General features: G+C 45.5%; 1 protein-coding gene across 1 annotated transcript in view; it reads right to left on the reverse strand.

Moving 5' to 3' along the window:
* Positions 1–21,830, reverse strand: part of LOC138354830 (neuronal cell adhesion molecule-like) — a 253,131-nt gene that overhangs the window by 132,853 nt on the left and 98,448 nt on the right. Inside the window, exon 4 of the mRNA XM_069309330.1 lies at positions 11,017–11,127. Within this exon, the coding sequence (XP_069165431.1) occupies positions 11,017–11,127 (111 nt within the window). The remainder of the gene's footprint in view (positions 1–11,016; positions 11,128–21,830) is intronic.

A 21,830-nucleotide genomic window follows, 5' to 3' on the forward strand; every position in this document is an offset into this window, starting at 1 on the left:
GAAATCCTTCAAGAATCAGGTAGAACGTAAGATCACGCCAAACCTGTCCCCAGAAGCCTATAACAAAACAATATTATCAGTGGCATAGGTGAGGTTATATCTCATCAGCAAAATAATTAATTTAGAATCTTGTGTAAGGAATCCTTCAGAGCCTTGTATAACACATATGTCAGACCAATCGTTCAGTATGCAGCACCAGCGTGGATTCCATATCGAGCAAAACACAAGATAAAGTTATAGCAAAGATAAAGATATAGCAAAGATATAGGTAAAGTTATAAACAAAGTTATAGTCTTTTGATGACCCATGGAACATAGATATGCCAATAAAGAGACTTGTCCCTAGGTTGAGTGGAATGAGCTATGAGGAAAGGATGCTGAAATTAAATGTCACATCACTGGATGACAGGAGTTAGGGGACAGATGATTACCACCTACAAAATTCTCAGATGAATCGACATGGTAGATGAAGACAAACTATTTACACTGGGTGGAACACGAACATGGGCGATACAGGAGGAGTCATAGTACTCAAATGAGAAAAAGAGTCATTAGAAAGAGTTCACGTGGAAGTAAGAAGGTATCTGGGGGTTAGCTGTTTCGGGCTGCAAGCTGGGGGATGTGTGCGTGTGAAAGAAACACATGTAGTAGCAAATATGAGAGAAAACTAGGTCGTGAGGCAGTATATGAGAAACGACGGTTAGTTGGGCGGTGTACAGGAGCTATCACCTCGATCATTCAGGAACAAATATTACACTCACACACACACACACACACACAGGGCTCTGTACTCGGTCCTATCTTGTTTCTGATATATGTAAATGATCTCCCGGAGGGTATCGATTCATTTCTCTCAATGTTTGCGGACGATGCTAAAATTATGAGAAGGATTAAAACAGAAGAGGACTGTTTGAGGCTTCAAGAAGACCTAGACAAGCTGAAGGAATGGTTGAACAAATGGTTGTTAGAGTTTAACCCAACCAAATGTAATGTAATGAAGATAGGTGTAGGGAGCAGGAGGCCAGATACAAGGTATCATCTGGGAGAGGAAATTCTTCAGGAGTCAGAGAAGGAAAAAGACTTGGGGGTTTATATCACGCCAGACCTGTCTCCTGCAGCACATATCAAGCGGATAACATCAGCGGCATATGCCAGGCTGGCCAACATACGAACGGCATTCAGAAACTTGTGTAAAGAATCATTCAGAACTTTGTATACCACATATGTCAGGCCAATCCTGGAGTATGCAGCCCCAGCATGGAGTCCATATCTAGTCAAGGATAAGACTAAACTGGAAAAGGTTCAAAGGTTTGCCACCAGACTAGTACCCGAGCTGAGAGGTATGAGCTACGAGGAGAGACTACGGGAATTAAACCTCACTTCGCTGGAAGTGAGGTTTACACACACACACACACACACACACACACACACACACACACACACACACACACACACACACACACACACACACACACATACACACACACACACACACACACACACACACACACACACACACACACACACACACACACACACACACACACACACACACACACACACACACACACACACACACACACACACACACATACACACACACACATCGTGACCATCGTGTTGGGTGGACGTGGGTTGGGAGCTCCTGGGTCACTAGTGGAGTGGGAGGGGTAATCAGGCAACTTCGAAGTGAAAAAGACTATAAGTGAATGTACAAGTGAATGAAAAAACCTTGGGTTTTGACCAGAGCCATAAGGTAGTGAAGAAAAACAGTTTAATTAGTGTAATTCAAAATAGTTGAGGAAATACTGTGCAGTGTGGAAGCAGCAGACATCACCGACCTCTGACCACGTGACCTCACCTCGCAGCAACCCTTCTACCACCACGTGGGACGACGATTGGAGATTCACTCACCTATTGTGTTGGCAGATTGTGCAAGGTATTGAGGAGCGCCTTTTTGGCTAGATTGTTACTGCAATGACTAGAAGGGGTTCAAGGTCAATCACCAGCAGGGATGAGGAGGAGGACAGATTTATAGACAAATTAATAGGGAAATTTGTAGAGAGAAGGAGTGATTGGTTGGAGGATCTAATCCAGGGGATTAAAAGTGAGGTATTTCAGCAAATACAGGATGCGGTAGAGAGGCAGAAACAAGAATTTTTGCTCTATGTTCAGGAAGAGATTAGGAAGGGAAGAGAGGACTGGGAGAGGGAATGTGCTCGTATCACAAACGAATTAGGAAGGATTAGCAGCATGGCTAAGGATAGAGGAGTAATGGGGGATGGGTTAGTGACTGCGGTTGGGATGGGGCATCCCCAGGGGACAGGCTACCAGCATGACAATGAATTACTGAGGAGACGGTCTATTATAATACATGGATTATTCGAATCTAGGGCACCAACAAGACAAGAGAGAATAGAAACAGAAAAATACGAATTGCACGAGATATTGAGGTGTATTGGAGCAGAGATGGCAGAACGCGAGGTGGATATCAATCGACGGGTTGGACCTTACAATTGTACCAAGAATAGACCTGTTCTGGTGCAATTCTCCAATGAGGAGGCAGTGGAGTACATAATGAGGAGCAAGCATTTACTCAGAGGAAGTGAAACCCATTACAATGTGTTTATAGAGAGGTTTATGACGAAAGATGAGCAAACAGCCCACAAAAATAGATGGCAACAACGACACCGAAATAGTCTCTTAGGTAGTCTCACCTCCCAGGTCACATCCCAGGTCACCTCCCAGGGCACCTCCCAGGTCACCTCCCAGGTCGCATCCTCCCCAACTCAGCCCTCCTATACATCCCCCCTGCCTCAGCCTCCCACAACCCCCCAGTCCCTTCCACATTTGAACCTCCACAACGATTCCCCTGCCCCTGCTACATCACACTTGTCAGCGACCCCAGTGGGTCAAGCCATGCCCTCCCCAAACCCACCTTCCCATCCCCCCTCCCCAAATACCCCTTCCCACTCCCCTGCCCCTTCTACCCCATTGACTTCAATTCCATCTACTCCATCCCAGCTTCCACTGCACCCCTCTTCCACTCACCCCCAAACCCCACCCAACCCTCACCCCTCCTATGCACCTCCAGCCCACATTTAACCCCCTCACCTTGTGACCCCCTAACACCTTCCCACATCTCCCTCTTCTCCTCTTCTACCCCAAACCCCCCACCTACCCCCGATTCCCCCCTAACTAATATACCCTCTCTTCCACTCCCAGCACCCATGCTCCATTCTCATCTCAGCTCTCCGCCCTCAGTATCCCTCTTCCCCCCAACCTCTCAACCTCTATCTGACTCTCAGTCTCACTCTATTTCTCAACCCCCCTATGCTATTCAGACCCCTAACTTTCAGACCCATTATGCCCTCCCTAACCCCCTAGATGCCCAGACCCCATTCGCCTACCAGGCACTCCCAGGCACCCCCCTAGCACCCCCCCACTCACCCCCACAGCCCCCACTTGCCCCCCAGACACCCCCCAGTTCCCCCCAGACCCCTGGTGAAAGGGGGAACTCTGACACCCGAGTTTCCAAGAAGAGTCTCAAGGTTTGGTACACCAATGCTGATGGGGTAGCCAATAAAGCAGAAGAGATAAAAGAAAGAGTTAGTGAGGCAGACCCAGACATAGTGGCAATAGTGGAAACTAAAATAAATGGCATGATCTCGGATGCAATCTTTCCAGAGGGGTACCAGGTGATAAGAAAAGAAAGGACACAGAGACAGGGAGGAGGAGTGGCACTACTAATAAAGCGGAAATGGAAGTTTGATGAGCTGGAAAATCCGGGTACCAATGAAAGCACAAGCTTCATACATGGAACTCTGACAGTGGATGGGAAGAAGATTGTAATCTTGATACTCTACAATCCCCCACCAAACAGTAGAAGGCCCAGGCAGGAGTATGAGGACAGCAACAAGACATGTATGGATGAACTGCAGAGGGCAGCAACTTTAGCGCATAGAATGAGAGCGAAGCTGCTGGTCATGGGGGACCTAAATCACGGAGAGATAAATTGGGAAACGAGGAATCCCCATGGCGGGGAGGAGACCTGGGGAGCGAAGCTGGTAGACGTTATTGACAGGAATTTCCTAACACAGCATGTGAAAGAAGATACTAGGGAAAGAGGAGGGGATACGCCCAGCCTATTAGATCTCATTATCACTCAGAATGTAGAAGACATCGAGCAGTTGGAACATGAAATACCACTAGGAGCTAGTGACCATTGTGTCCTAGTATTTGACTACATGATGGAGCTTAAAATTGTGTGTAAAGGACAAGAGGTCCGGGAAAGGAGACTTGATTACAGAAAAGGGGACTACAGAAGGATAAGGGACTACCTGGGAGAAGTGCAGTGGGAGGAAGAACTTAGAGGAAAAACAGTGCAAGGTATGATAAACCAAGTCATATTGAAATGCAAGGAGGCTGAAGATAGATTTATTCCAACAATAAAGGAAAAAAGCAGGAGGGAATATAATAACCCATGGTTTAATAGACAGTGTCAGGAAGCAAAGGTGAGAAGCAGGAGGGAGTGGAGGAAGTACAGAAGACAAAGGACAGAGGACAACAGGATTAGATGTAACAGAGCTAGGAATGATTACATTAACATAAGACGAGTGTCGGAAAGAAATTATGAGAACGATATTGCAGTCAAAGCGAAAAAGCAACCAAAATTACTACATAGCCATATAAGAAGGAAGATGTCGGTAAATGACCAAGTGACAAGACTGAGGAAAACAGAAGGGGCATATACAGAAAGCGACAAGGAAATCTGCGAGGTACTGAATGCAAAATTCCATGGAGTGTTCACAACCGAGCCTGAGCAGCTCCCATTGTTAGAAGAGATTACCCAAGATGAAAGACTATCGGATATAGAGGTGACAGCAGAGGATGTAATGAAACAGTTGACAACACTGGATGCAAATAAAGCTGTTGGACCAGACAAAGTATCACCGTGGATACTCAAAGAGGCAGCGCAGGCTCTCAGCGTGCCTCTGGCAATGATCTTTAATGAGTCACTTATGTCGGGAGAATTGCCCAGTTGCTGGAAGGAGGCAAATGTCGTACCGATTTTCAAAAAGGGTGATAGGGAGGAGGCACTTAACTACAGACCCGTATCACTGACAAGCATCCCCTGCAAAATACTTGAAAGAATAATTAGGCTAAGACTTGTTGAGCACCTGGAGAGCATTGGGTTTGTAAACAAGCACCAACATGGGTTCTGGACAGGGAAATCATGCCTAACAAACCTTTTAGAATTCTATGATAAAGTAACAAGGATAAGGCAGGACAGAGAAGGCTGGGCAGACTGCATATTTCTTGACTGCCAAAAGGCCTTTGATACGGTACCGCACATGAGACTGCTATACAAACTTGAGAGGCAGGCAGGAGTAAGCGGAAAGGCCCTAGTATGGGTGAAGAACTACCTAACAGGAAGGAGCCAGAGGGTAATGGTAAGGGGCGAAAAGTCGGACTGGCGAACAGTAACAAGTGGAGTACCTCAAGGATCGGTGCTGGGACCAATCCTCTTTCTAATTTACGTAAATGATATGTTTACAGGAGTGGAATCATACATGTCAATGTTTGCAGATGACGCAAAATTAATGAGAAGAGTTGTGACAGACGAGGATTGTAGGATCCTCCAAGAGGACTTAAACAGGCTGCAGAGATGGTCAGGGAAATGGCTACTGGAGTTTAACACCAGTAAATGTAAAGTTATGGAAATGGGATCAGGTGACAGGAGACCAAAGGGACAGTACACAATGAAGGGGAACAGCCTACCTGTAACGATTCGAGAAAGAGACCTGGGAGTGGATGTGACACCTAATCTAACTCCTGAGGCACATATAAATAGGATAACGACAGCAGCGTACTCTACACTGGCGAAAATTAGAACTTCATTCAGAAACCTAAATGAGGAAGCTTTTAGGGCGCTTTACACTGCCTACGTGAGACCCGTCTTAGAGTATGCCGCGCCATCATGGAGCCCCCACCTGAAGAAACACATAAAGAAACTGGAGAAGGTTCAGAGGTTTCCGACGAGGCTTGTCCCAGAGCTACGAGGGATGGGATATGAAGAGCGGCTGAAGGAACTGAACCTTACGACACTAGAGAAAAGAAGGGAGAGAGGAGATATGATAGGGACATATAAAATACTCAGGGGAATTGACAAAGTGGAAATAGATGAAATGTTCACACGTAATAATAACAGAACGAGGGGACATGGGTGGAAACTGGAAACTCAGATGAGTCACAGAGATGTTAGGAAGTTTTCTTTTAGCGTGAGAGTAGTAGAAAAATGGAATGCACTTGGGGAACAGGTTGTGGAAGCAAATACTATTCATACTTTTAAAACTAGGTATGATAGGGAAATGGGACAGGAGTCATTGCTGTAAACAACCGATAGCTAGAAAGGCGGGATCCAAGAGTCAATGCTCGATCCTGCAAGCACATATAGGTGAGTACATATAGGTGAGTACACACACACTCACACACACACACACACACACACACACACACACACACACACACACACACACACACACACACACACACACACATTGCCCCATCCCTGCCCCTTCCATCCCCCCTCCCCTATTACCCCCTCCTACTTCCCTACCCCTTCTACCTCATTGCCTTCAATTCCATCTGCTCCATCCCAGCTTCCACTACACCCCTCTTCCACTCACCCCCAAACCCCACCCAACCCTCACCCCTCCTATGCACCTCCAGCCCACATTTAACCCCCTCACCTTTTGACCCCCTAACACCTTCCCCAATCTCCCTCTTCCCCTCTTCTATCCCAAAACCCCCACTTACCCCCGGTTTCCAACCCCCCCTAACTAATACACCCTCTCTTCCACTCCCAGCACCCATGCTCCATTCTCCTCTCAGCTCTCTGCCCTCAATATCCCCCCCCCAACCTCTCAACCTCTATCTGACTCTCAGTCTCACTCTATTTCTCAACCCCCCTATGCCATTCAGACCCTCCCTAACTTTCAGACCCATTATGCCCTTCCTGCTGCCCCTAGATGCCTAGACCCCATTCGCCTACCAGGTACTCACAGGCATCCCCCTAGCACCCCCACAGACATCCCCACAGCCCCCACTCGCCCCTCAGACACCCCCAGTACCCCCCAGACACCCGGGGAACTTTGGCACCAGGGTTTCCAAGAAGAGTCTCAAGGTTTGGTACACCAATGCTGATGGGGTAGCCAATAAAGCAGAAGAGATAAAAGAAAGAGTTAGTGAGGCAGAACCAAATATAGTGGCAACAGTGGAAACTAAAATAAATGGCATGATATCGGATGCAATCTTTCCAGAGGGGTACCAGGTGATAAGAAAAGAAAGGACATAGTGACAGGGAGGAGGAGTGGAACTCCTCATAAAGCAGAAATGGAAGTTTGATGAGCTGGAAAATCTGGGTACCAATGAAAACACGAACTCAATACAGGGAACTCTGACAGTGGATGGGAAGAAGATTGTAATCTTGATACTCTACAATCCCCCACCAAACAGTAGAAGGTCCAGGCAGGAGTATGAGGACAGCAACAAGGCATGTGTACAGATGAACTGCAGAGGGCAGCAACAATAGCGCATAGAATGAGAGCGAAGCTGCTGGTCATGGAGGACCTAAATCACGGAGAGATAAATTGGGAAACGAAGAATCCCCATGGCGGGGAGGAGACCTGGGGAGCGAAGCTGGTAGACGTTATTGACAGAAATTTCCTAACACAGCATGTGAAGGAAGACACTAGGGAAAGTGGAGGGGATACGTCCAGCCTATTAGACCTCATTTTCACCCAGAATGTAGAAGACATCGAGCATTTGGAACATGATATACCACTAGGAGCCAGTGACCATTGTGTCCTAGTCTTTGACTACATGATGAAGCTTAAAATTGTGACCAAAGCACAAGAGGTCCGGGAAAGGAGACTTGATTACAGAAAAGGGGACTACAGGAGGATAAGGGACTACCTGGGAGAAGTGCAGTGGGAGGAAGAAATTAGAGGAAAAACAGTGCAAGGTATGATGAACCAAGTCATATTGAAATGCAAGGAGGCTGAAGAGAGATTTATTCCAACAGTAAAGGAAAAAAACAGGAAGGAATATAATAACCTATGGTTTAATAGACAGTGTCAAAAAGCAAAAGTGAGAAGCAGGAGGGAGTGGAAGAAGTACAGAAGACAAAGACCGGAGGACAACAGGATTAGATGCAACAGAGCTAGGAACGGTTACATTAACATAAGATGAGTGTCGGAAAGAAATTATGATAATGGTATTGCAATCAAAGCGAAAAAGCAACCTAAATTACTACATAGCCATATAAGAAGGAAAATGTCGGTAAATGACCAAGTGACAAGACAGAAGGAAAACAGAAGGGGCATATACAGAAAGCGACAAGGAGATCTGCGAGGTATTGAATGCAAGTTTCCATGGAGTGTTCACAACCGAGCCTGAGTGGTTCCCATTGTTAGAAGAGATTACCTTAGATGAAAGACTATCGGATATAGAGGTGACATCAGAGGAGGTAATGAAACAGTTGACAACACTGGATGGAACAAAAGTGGTTGGACCAGACAAAGTATCACCGTGGATACTAAAAGAGGCAGCGAAGGCTCTCAGCGTGCCTCTGGCATTGATCATAAAAAGGGTCACTTACATTGGGAGAATTGCCCAGTTGCTGGAAGGAGGCAAATGTCGTACTTATTTTCAAGAAAGGTGATAGGGAGGAGGCACTTAACTACAGACCCGTATCACTGACAAGCATCCCCTGCAAAATACTTGAAAGAATAATTAGGCTAAGACTTGTTGAGCACCTGGAGAGCATTGGGTTTGTAAACAAGCACCAACATGGGTTCTGGACAGGGAAATCATGCCTAACAAACCATTTAGAATTCTATGACACAGTAACAAGGATAAGGCAGGACAGAGAAGGCTGGGCAGACTGCATATTTCTTGACTGCCAAAAGGCCTTTGATACAGTACCGCACATGAGACTGCTATACAAACTTGAGAGACAAGCAGGAGTAAGCGGAAAGGCCCTAGCATGGGTGAGGAACTACCTAACAGGAAAGGAGCCAAAGGGTAATGGTAAGGAGCTAGATGTTGGACTGGCGAACAGTAACGAGTGAAGTACCTCAAGGATCGGTGCTGGGCCCAATCCGCTTTCTAAATTACTTAAATGATATGTTTACAGGAGTGGAATCATACATGTCAATGTTTGCGGATGACGCAAAATTAATGAGAAGAGTTGTGACAGATGAGGATTGTAGGAACCTCCAAGAGGACTTAAACTGGTTGCAGAGATGGTCAGGGAAATGGCTACTGGAGTTCAACACCAGTATATGTAAAGTTATGGAAATTGGACTAAGTGATAGGCGACCAAAGGGACAGTACACAATGAAGGGGAACTGTCTACCTGTAACGATTCGAGAAAGAGACCTGGGAGTGGATGTGACACCTAATCTAACTCCTGAGGCACATATAAATAGGATAACGACAGCAGCGTACTCTACACTGGCGAAAATTAGAACTTCTTCATTCAGAAACCTAAGTGAGGAGGCTTTTAGGGCGCTTTACACTGCCTACATGAGACCAGTCTTAGAGTATGCCGCGCCATCATGGAGCCTTGACCTAAAGAAATACATAAGGAAACTGGAGAAGGTTCAGAGGTTTGCGACGAGGCTTGTCCCAGAGTTACGAGGGATGGGATATGAAGAGCGGCTGAAGGAACTGAACCTTACGACACTAGAGAAAAGAAGGGAGAGAGGATATATGATAGAGACATAAAATACTCAGGGGAATTGACAAAGTGGAAATAGATGAAATGTTCACACGTAATAATAACAGAACGAGGGGACATGGGTGGAAACTGGAAACTCAGATGAGTCACAGAGATGTTGGGAAGTATTCTTTTAGCGTGAGAGTAGTGGGAAAATGGAATGCACTTGGGGAACAGGTTGTGGAAGCAAACTCAATTCATACTTTTAAAATTAGGTATGATAGGGAAATGGAAAAGGAGTCATTGCTGTAAACAACCGATGGCTAGAGAGGCGGGATCCAAGAGTTAATGCTCGATCCTGCAAGCACAAATAGGTGAGTACACACACTCACACAACACTGGCCGCCACTCACCTCCCAGCACCCGACACGTCAGCACCAGGCCAGCACTCACCTCCCAGCACCCGACACGTCAGCACCAGGCCGCCACTCACCTCCTAGCACCCGACACGTCAGCACCAGGCCACCACTCACCTCCCAGCACCCGACACGTCAGCACCAGGCCGCCACTCACCTCCCAGCACCCGACACGTCAGCACCAGGCCGCCACTCACCTCCCAGCACCCGACACGTCAGCACCAGGCCACCACTCACCTCCCAGCACCCGACACGTCAGCACCAGGCCGCCACTCACCTCCCAGCACCCGACACGTCAGCACCAGGCCGTCACTCACCTCCCAGCACCCGACACGTCAGCACCAGGCCGTCACTCACCTCCCAGCAGCCGACACGTCAGCACCAGGCCGTCACTCACCTCCCAGCACCCGACACGTCAGCACCAGGCCACCACTCACCTCCCAGCACCCGACACGTCAGCACCAGGCCACCACTCACCTCCCAGCACCCGACACGTCAGCACCAGGCCGCCACTCACCTCCCAGCACCCGACACGTCAGCACCAGGCCACCACTCACCTCCCAGCACCCGACACGTCAGCACCAGGCCGCCACTCACCTCCCAGCACCCGACACGTCAGCACCAGGCCACCACTCACCTCCCAGCACCCGACACGTCAGCACCAGGCCACCACTCACCTCCCAGCACCCGACACGTCAGCACCAGGCCACCACTCACCTCCCAGCACCCGACACGTCAGCACCAGGCCGTCACTCACCTCCCAGCACCCGACACGTCAGCACCAGGCCACCACTCACCTCCCAGCACCCGACACGTCAGCACCTGGCCACCACTCACCTCCCAGCACCCGACACGTCAGCACCAGGCCACCACTCACCTCCCAGCACCCGACACGTCAGCACCAGGCCGCCACCAACAGGGTACGGACCGATCACTCCGCTCACCTCCAGTCCCGCTGAGTTGATGATGCTGACCTTCCGTGGCGGCACTGTGGGAGGGAGACAGTTAACGTGGGAGAGATCATTAATGATGACCATCCGTGGCGGCACTGTGGGAGGGAGACAGTTAACGTGGGAGAGGTCATTAACGATGACCATCCGTGGTGGCACTGTGGGAGGGAGACAGTTAACGTGGGAGAGATCATTAATGGTGACCATCCGTGGCGGCACTGTGGGAGGGAGACAGTTAACGTGGGAGAGGTCATTAACGATGACCATCCGTGGCGGCATTGTGGGAGGGAGACAGTTAACGTGGGAGAGATCATTAATGGTGACCATCCGTAGCGGCACTGTGGGAGGTGGACTGTTAACGTGGGAGAGATCCCAGAGGCAGATAGGAATGTGTTAAATAAATGATAAAAAATGTGAGACTTTGAACAATGTATTTCTCATGCAAGACGATAATGGGAATAGATAAAGATAGTGAGACACACAGCTAATGTTGGAGAGACAAAGCTGCGTTATGAGAGTCAAGGCTGCGTTATGAGAGACAAGGCTGCGTCATGAGAGACAAGGCTGCGTCATGAGAGACAAGGCTGCGTCATGAGAGACAAGGCTGCGTCATGAGAGACAAGGCTGCGTCATGAGAGACAAGGCTGCGTCAGGAGAGTCAAGGCTGCGTCATGAGAGACAAGGCTGCGTCATGAGAGACAAGGCTGCGTCAGGAGAGTCAAAGCTGCGTCATGAGAGACAAGGCTGCGTCATGAGAGACAAGGCTGCGTCATGAGAGACAAGGCTGCGTCATGAGAGACAAGGCTGCGTCATGAGAGACAAGGCTGCGTCATGAGAGACAAGGCTGCGTCATGAGAGACAAGGCTGCGTCATGAGAGACAAGGCTGCGTCAGGAGAGTCAAGGCTGCGTCATGAGAGACAAGGCTGAGTGTAACTGTTGGTGGGAGAGTGAGTGTAACTGTTGGTGGGAGAGTGAGTGTAACTGTTGGTGGGAGAGTGAGTGTAACTGTTGGTGGAAGAGTGGGTGTAACTGTTGGTGGGAGAGTGAATGTTACTGTTGGTGGGAGAGTTGGTGTAACTGTTGGTGGGAGAGTGAGTGTAACTGTTGGTGGGAGAGTGAGTGTAACTGTTGGTGGGAGAGTGAGTGTAACTGTTGGTGGGAGAGTGGATGTTACTGTTGGTGGGAGAGTGGATGTTACTGTTGGTGGGAGAGTGGGTGTAACTGTTGGTGGGAGAGTGGGTGTAACTGTTGGTGGGAGAGTGGGTGTAACTGTTGGTGGGAGAGTGGATGTTACTGTTGGTGGGAGAGTGGATGTTACTGTTGGTGGGAGAGTTGGTGTAACTGTTGGTGGGAGAGTGAGTGTAACTGTTGGTGGGAGAGTGAGTGTAACTGTTGGTGGGAGAGTGGGTGTTACTGTTGGTGGGAGAGTGAGTGTAACTGTTGGTGGGAGAGTGGGTGTTACTGTTGGTGGGAGAGTGAGTGTAACTGTTGGTGGGAGAGTGAGTGTAACTGTTGGTGGGAGAGTGGGTGTTACTGTTGGTGGGAGAGTGAGTGTAACTGTTGGTGGGAGAGTGAGTGTAACTGTTGGTGGGAGAGTGGGTGTTACTGTTGGTGGGAGAGTGGATGTTACTGTTGGTGGGAGAGTGGGTGTTACTGTTGGTGGGAGAGTGGATGTTACTGTTGGTGGGAGAGTGGGTGTTACTGTTGGTGGGAGAGTGGATGTTACTGTTGGTGGGAGAGTGAGTGTCACTGTTGGTGGGAGAGTGGGTGTAACTGTTGGTGGGAGAGTGAGTGTAACTGTTGGTGGGAGAGTGAGTGTAACTGTTGGTGGGAGAGTGGGTGTAACTGTTGGTGGGAGAGTGAGTGTAACTGTTGGTGGGAGAGTGAGTGTAACTGTTGGTGGGAGAGTGGGTGTTACTGTTGGTGGGAGAGTGAGTGTAACTGTTGGTGGGAGAGTGGGTGTTACTGTTGGTGGGAGAGTGGATGTTACTGTTGGTGGGAGAGTGAGTGTAACTGTTGGTGGGAGAGTTGGTGTTACTGTTGGTGGGAGAGTGAGTGTAACTGTTGGTGGGAGAGTGGGTGTTACTGTTGGTGGGAGAGTGGATGTTACTGTTGGTGGGAGAGTGAGTGTAACTGTTGGTGGGAGAGTTGGTGTTACTGTTGGTGGGAGAGTGAGTGTAACTGTTGGTGGGAGAGTGAGTGTAACTGTTGGTGGGAGAGTGAGTGTAACTGTTGGTGGGAGAGTGAGTGTAACTGTTGGTGGGAGAGTGAGTGTAACTGTTGGTGGGAGAGTTGGTGTTACTGTTGGTGGGAGAGTGAGTGTAACTGTTGGTGGGAGAGTGAGTGTAACTGTTGGTGGGAGAGTGAGTGTAACTGTTAGTGGGAGAGTGGGTGTAACTGTTGGTGGGAGAGAGAGTGTAACTGTTGGTGGGAGAGTGAGTGTAACTGTTGGTGGGAGAGTGAGTGTAACTGTTGGTGGGAGAGAGAGTGTAACTGTTGGTGGGAGAGTGAGTGTAACTGTTAGTGGGAGAGTGGGTGTAACTGTTGGTGGGAGAGAGAGTGTAACTGTTGGTGGGAGAGTGAGTGTAACTGTTGGTGGGAGAGTGGATGTTACTGTTGGTGGGAGAGTGAGTGTAACTGTTGGTGGGAGAGTTGGTGTTACTGTTGGTGGGAGAGTGAGTGTAACTGTTGGTGGGAGAGTGAGTGTAACTGTTGGTGGGAGAGTGAGTGTAACTGTTGGTGGGAGAGTGGGTGTAACTGTTGGTGGGAGAGAGAGTGTAACTGTTGGTGGGAGAGTGAGTGTAACTGTTGGTGGGAGAGTGAGTGTAACTGTTGGTGGGAGAGAGAGTGTAACTGTTGGTGGGAGAGTGAGTGTAACTGTTAGTGGGAGAGTGGGTGTAACTGTTGGTGGGAGAGAGAGTGTAACTGTTGGTGGGAGAGTGGGGGTAACTGTTGGTGGGAGAGTGAGTGTAACTGTTGGTGGGAGAGTGAGTGTAACTGTTGGTGGGAGAGTGGGTGTAACTGTTGGTGGGAGAGTGAGTGTAACTGTTGGTGGGAGAGTGAGTGTAACTGTTGGTGGGAGAGTGAGTGTAACTGTTGGTGGGAGAGTTGGTGTTACTGTTGGTGGGAGAGTGGGTGTAACTGTTGGTGGGAGAGTGAGTGTAACTGTTGGTGGGAGAGTGAGTGTAACTGTTGGTGGGAGAGAGAGTGTAACTGTTGGTGGGAGAGTGGGTGTAACTGTTGGTGGGAGAGTGGCTGTAACTGTTGGTGGGAGAGTGGCTGTAACTGTTGGTGGGAGAGTGGGTGTTACTGTTGGTTAGGAGACACGGACATGGACAGGGAGACACGGACAGGGACACTGAGACACGGACATGGATAGGGAGACACGGACATGGATAGTGAGACACGGACAGGGACACTGAGACACGGACAGGGACACGGAGACACGGACAAGGACAGGGAGACATGGACAGGAACAGGAAGACACGGACAGGGTCATGGAGGCACCGACAGGGTCATGGAGGCTCCGACAGGGACACGGAGACACGGACAGGGACAAGGAGTCTCGGATAGGGACACGGCGACACGGACAGGGACACGGAGACACGGAGACACGGACAGGGAAAGGGAGACACGGACAGGGAAAGGGAGACACGGACAGGGAAAGGGAGACACGGACAGGGAAAGGGAGACACGGACAGGGAAAGGGAGACACGGACAGGGACACGGAGACACAAACAGGGACACGGAGACACAAACAGGGACACGGAGACACGTACATGGACATTGAGAGGGACACGGAGACACGGACAGGGACTCGGAGACACAAACAGGGACACGGAGACACGTACATGGACATTGAGAGGGACACGGAGACACGGACAGGGACTCGGAGACACGGACAGGGACACGGAAACACGGACAGGGACACGGAGACACGAACAGGGACACGGAGGCACAAACAGGGAAACGGAGACACGGGTACGGTGACACGGACAGGGAGACATGAACAGGGACACGGAGACACGGACAGGGAAACATGGACAGGGACACGGACACGGTGACACGGACAGGGACACGGAGGCACAAACAGGGACACGGAGACACGGGTACGGTGACACGGACAGGGAGACATGAACAGGGACACGGAGACACGGACAGGGAAACATGGACAGGGACACGGACACGGTGACACGGACAGGGACACGGACAGGGACACAGAGACACGATCAGGGACACGAACTGGGGCAAGGAGACATGGACAGGGACACGAATAGGGACTCGGACACTTGGACAGGGACTCGGAGACATGGATAGGGAAACGAAGACACGGACAGGGACTCGGAGACACGGACAGGGACATGGAGAGGGACACGGAGAGATGCAAATATACAAAAAGAAAGGTACAGAGTTAAACAGAAAGTCAAGTAAACACACATGTCGGAAAACCCGATACCATTTAATAATATTACATACAATAGGCAGATAATATTGCTGCTGTGTTGTATACACAAGTTACCCATAGAAAACGTAGCTTGTAGTGGAATTTTCCATCAATAGAAAACGGGATATCATTGCCACACACTATTATAAATTCACCAGCTATTCTGTTGGGAATTATACTTAATACAGCAGTCTTTGGACTTAATACATCATAAAAACATCTCATTTGAATTAACTGAGTTATCAGTATCAAAATAAAGTAAATGTGACCCTTCTATCGCTTATTGACATCTGGACAAAGTGAGCCAGGAGCGAGAGGAGTAGTGAGAGAGGTCAGCCATTGTTAAGACCAGAGTCGTTGGAGCAAATTCAGCTCCTATAATTTCTCTTGGACGAAGTGTTATGAAGATCAAATCTATTAGTGCTCTACCATCATCAACACGCTGTCAACAACCACAAGGGAAGTGTCTTTCTGAAATCTTGTCTAAGTCATTAATGGCCAGTAATGTTATGTTAGATATGATTATTTCCGGTTAGAACACGAATGATCGACTCATCACAGGTAATTAAGCCTTGGTTCTTATCTAATAATATACAGTGTTTTCTCTGATATAGCTCTCATATATTAGGATTCCGGCTTTACAGCTAGTGCCCTTTGACAGGAACAGGAAGAGGAAGCAATAATTAATCTTAGTACATCAGTTACTTGGGTGACGGAAGCTAGCCTCTGACGAGGATAATTTGGTGTCTACATCCCAGTTATATCTGGTGGACTAAGCCTACCATACAATAAGATAAGGCACCTCCAATTTTATTAATATATGTAGTTTAATACTGTCGTTTGATTGGCTGCATATATATAAATTTAATATAAACTCCTCCCAATGTGTAATGATCGATTTACGAGATTATTGCAGAAATACAGTAAACTTAACATCATACAAATTGCTATCGAAAGATATAAATTAACGTATATATAAATTCATATAAATTAAATAAATATAAATCTCACAGGTCGGTTCCCACAACACACAGCGAGATAGAGTGACAGGCAAACAGAAAAAAAACATTCCTAGACAAACGTGCATTGAGACAGATTTAAGCACAGACACACAGACAGGCAGAGAAACAAACGGACAGAGACAGGGTGAGGGAAAATAATTAAGAAGGAGACGAGAGCTAATATGGGAGAGCAAGACAGGAAAGTTGCACATATCACACTGAAATGTTTAGGGAAACCACAGGCTCTCTTAAGAGCCTGTGGAGTTCTGAACTCCTAAGAGTTCTCCTAAGTTTATTCGGGACCAAAAACGTGGGTTCGGACCCATACCAAAATCATACCATACGACCCATACCATACGGACCCATACCATACGAACCCATACCAAAAAAGTATGGGTTCGAGTCACTTCTGGGGTGTGAGTTTTCAGTTGTATATAGTCCTGAGGATCATTCAGGCTTGTTTGCATTTGTGTTCCTCACGTGTGCCCCAAAGAATGAGGTGATTTGATAAAATGCTATGCCCAAGATTACCATCCGAGTGCCGGCGGGGAAGTGGTTCAAATAGCTTCGGCTATCACTTCCTTATGTCCGGTCGTGATGGCCAAGCGGATTAAGGCGTCCCTGTACATACCAGTTTCGTTGCTCCTTGCAGTATGGGTTCGAGTCACTTCTGGGGTGTGAGTTTTCAGTTGTATATAGTCCTGGGGACCATTCAGGCTTGTTTGCATTTGTGTTCTTCACGTGTGCCCCAAAGAATGAGGTGATTTGATAAAATGCTATGCCCAAGATTATCATCCGAGTGCCGGCGGGGAAGTGGTTCAAATAGCTTCGGCTATCACTTCCTTATGTCCGGTCGTGATAGTCAAGCGGATTAAGGCGTCCCTGTACATACCAGTTGCGTTGCTCCTGGCAGTATGGGTTCGAGTCACTTCTGGGGTGTGAGTTTTCAGTTGTATATAGTCCTGGGGACCATTCAGGCTTGTTTGCATATATATATATATATATATATATATATATATATATATATATATATATATATATATATATATATATATATATATATATATATATATATATATATATATGTCGTACCTAGTAGCCAGAACTCACTTTTCAGCCTACAATGCAAGGCCCGATTTGCCTAATAAGCCAAGTTTTCATGAATTAATATATTTTCTCTAATTTTTTTCTTATGAAATGATAAAGCAACCCATTTCATTATGTAAGAGGTCAATTTTTGTTTATTGGAGTGAAAATTAACGTAGATATATGACCGAACCTAACCTAACCTAACCTATCTTTATAGGTTAGGTTAGGTTAGGTAGCCGAAAAAGTTAGGTTAGGTTAGGTTAGGTAGGTTAGGTAGTCGAAAAGCAATTAATTCATGAAAACTTGGCTTATTAGGCAAAACGGGCCTTGCATAGTAGGCTCAGAAGTGAGTTCTGGCTACTAGGTACGACATATATATATATATTTATATATATATATATATATATATATATATATATATATATATATATATATATATATATATATATGTCGTACCTAGTAGCCAGAACGCACTTCTCAGCCTACAATGCAAGGCCCAATTTGCCGAATAAGCCAAGTTTTCATGAATTAGTTGTTATTCGACTACCTAACCTACCTAACCTAACTTTTTCGGCTACCTAACCTAACCTAACCTATAAAGATAGGTTAGGTTAGGTTAAGTAGGTTTGGTTAGGTTCGGTCATATATCTATGTTAATTTTAACTCCAATAACCAACAATTGACCTCATACATAATGAAATGGGTAGCTTTATCATTTCATAAGAAAAAAATTAGAGAAAATATATTAATTCAGAAAAACTTGGCTTATTAGGCAAATCAGGCCTTGCATAGTAGGCCGAGAAGTGCGTTCTGGCTACTAGGTACGACACATATATATATATATATATATATATATATATATATATATATATATATATATATATATATATATATATATATATATATACTTTTTATTTTCTTCTCCGAGGCTATGGGTCCCCACATTGGCACCAGAGGTGGTACCCTCACAAACTTTATATATATATATATATATATATATATATATATATATATATATATATATATATATATATATATATATATATATATATATATATATATATATATATAGTATTTCTGTCATATCCATATCATATCTAAAGTATATCAAAATCATATCAGAATCACTATAGATTCAATATACATCTTGATCCTAGATGACAATGGCACTATGATCACGTACACCATAGGGCCCTATAAATGCCTACGTGACTTTGTGCATGATCTCTCAAAAATTCAGAAGCTTCTAGAAGGCTTCTAAATTAAAAAACTATTGGAACGATATAATTCGACATCTGGTAGGGATTATATCGAATCCTTAATAAGAATCAGTAGTACTATCAAATACTACTTATAATCTTTAAATCCTATATCTAATTATATTATAATCACATCTTATCTCAATCATATGTCTAGACAGTAAAAATAATCAATCAATATCCATTGAAAGCTATCCCTCTCAAAGGAAAGAGAGGGGCCAACTGGGGACAAAGCGAGCTACGGGAGCGCCCCGGGCGAGAACGCGTTTGTTGACAAAAGAGTGAACAAATGTTATAGTGTCTTGCGAACATTACTTAGCTCAGGACACCTTATCAAATTATCTTTATCACCAGTGATTACTCTCTAAAACTGGGGGAGTACCTGGACAATATCTACAAGGAAAATTCCTAGAACATTTATATCAAATAGGAGTGTATAGTGGAGCACACAGTGACACTGTCTCCACCTCCACCCTCATCTTTCTGCAACTGTAATTAAGGACAATCACATAGCTACACTACTAGAACATCATACAGCAAAGCTGTGATATAAAATATCGTGCCTAAACTCACGACAAGAGAGTTATCTAGTCTGGCACACTGTCAAACAGGCACCCCGGCAGTCAGAGAAGTATATTGATGTTATTGAGTATATTAGTTGGCCAATTGTATGCTTGTGTAACTTTAATATATTAAATGAGTCTGTCTGTCGGTTATAGAGCGAGGCCACGCCTCATATTTCAGTAAGTTTATTAATATTGTTGTGCAGCAGTTGAATCTTCTCTAAGCACTAAACTTCATGAATGTCCAGTATGTGGTAAAAGATTCAGTCACGGTAAACAAAACATCATGAGTGTCCATTGTGTGGGAAAAGATTCAATCAGGCTGACTGTACCTCTTCATATAAATTGAATAAATCTACATCTATATATATCCTTGAATATATAAGTTAACAATTGCTTGCTTAGCTATCATATAAGTTCATTTAATTGAAAATAATTTCTAGTACTTAGTTAATAGTACTTAGACTACATTTAAGGTCATTTATCATACTTCTACAATTTAAATTGTTGTTTATAGTATAAGAATATATTGGCTGTTGATAGTTATGGTGCTAGTCTAGACTATGTACATGCTTGAATCTCTGATTTATATAGAATCAGTCTTCATTCATAGAACTGTATATATTAAATCTTATCCTTCTATAAAATACAAGCTGTGTCGGAAAATCCGACACCATTTAATAATAATATCATACAGACAGATAAGAGCTGTGTTGTATAAACAAGTTACCCATAGAAAACGTAACTTGTAGTGGAATTACCGTCTATAGAAAACGGGATATCATCACCACATACTATTATAATTCACCACCTATTATGGTGGGAATTATTCTTAAATACATTAGTCTTTGGACTTTACCATCATAAAAACATCTTATATAAATTAACTTAATTATCAATATTAAAGTAGAGTAAATGTGACCCTTCTATCACGTTCTGAAATCTGGACAATGTAAGCCAGGCGTCAGAGTGAGGAGGAGGGCAGCCATTGTTGTTTATTGAGACCAGAGGCTCACACGGGAGCAAATTCGGCTCCTGTTAATTTTACTTGGACGTAGTGTTATGGAACCCAAAGGTGTACCATTGTCAACTCGCTGTCTACAAATTCAAGTTAAGTGTCTATCCGAAACCCGTTTATCATTCATTTATGGCCATTAATGTCAGGATATAGGGTGACCCGGTTAGATCACATGGAAGCCTCAAACTAAAGGTAATTAAGCCAGGTCTTCATGTTCCATGTACTGTTTTCTCTGATATACTTGTCATATATAGGTATCTGGCTTCACAGCTAGCGCACTTTTGACAGGTCAAGACGAGGATGCAAGATTATGTGCACCAGTTACTGGGTGATAGAAGCTACCTCAAAGAGGATAATTTGGTGTCTACACTCTAGTTATACCTGGTGGACTAGCCTGCTGTACTATAAGATAAGGAACCTCTTCAATGTATGTAGTTAATACTGTAGTTTGATTGGCTGCATATATATTAATTTAATAACCCCCCCTAATGTGTAGAGGATCGATTTGTGAGATTATGAGATTATTGCAGAAATACAGTCCACTTATCATTATACAAATTGCTATCGAAGTATATAAATTAACGTAAATATAAATTCATATAAATTAAATAAATATAAATCTCACAGGTCGGTTCCCACATTATTTGGTCATCTTCGAACCGGATGACGGATTATTCGGTCCTATGAACCCACATTTGGTCATCTTAGTACCGGATGAACCAGTTAACCAGTGGATTCATTAAATATACTAGTGCAGTGTTATTTAAACAAAGCCAGCAGTCAAGACGGCAGCGTAGCCTCGAGGGAGCTCAGGAGCCTCCCTCAGCCCAGTTCAGCTTCGTCAGCGGTTTCATGCACACCCACAGATATTTGGTGGCGTGTTATTTCGTGAAATGACAGCGCTAATATAGAATCCAGCCAAATTAGTGACTGTGTCTTCGCGAGATTGTTCACGGATTTCGTGGTGTTACATTTCGCGAGAGATTATCCACGAATTTTGTGGACTTTATTTCGCGAGGTCACTAATAATATTTAATACTTCTAGATAGTATTAGAAGTTTCATAGAGGCAATTAAGAGGCTATTATCAATAATTGTGTATATTATTTCTCCAAAATAGAGAATTATTTAATATATATTGCACTAGTGTTCACAATATAATATTTACTAATTGCCAACCCACAACAGGGTAGGATATTTACCATTGACTAGTTGAACTATTATCGTTCATCCTAGTCCCATTATTACCATAGTCAGTTGTACTATATTGAACAACCTAACACCATTAATGAATGGTGCAGACCCTATTTTGGGTGTAATTTTTATCAACTCGAGTTGAGTTGTGTATATATAATAATTTACTTATG

Source organism: Procambarus clarkii, chromosome 64 (assembly GCF_040958095.1).
Source record: "Procambarus clarkii isolate CNS0578487 chromosome 64, FALCON_Pclarkii_2.0, whole genome shotgun sequence".
Lineage (NCBI taxonomy): Eukaryota > Metazoa > Arthropoda > Malacostraca > Decapoda > Cambaridae > Procambarus > Procambarus clarkii.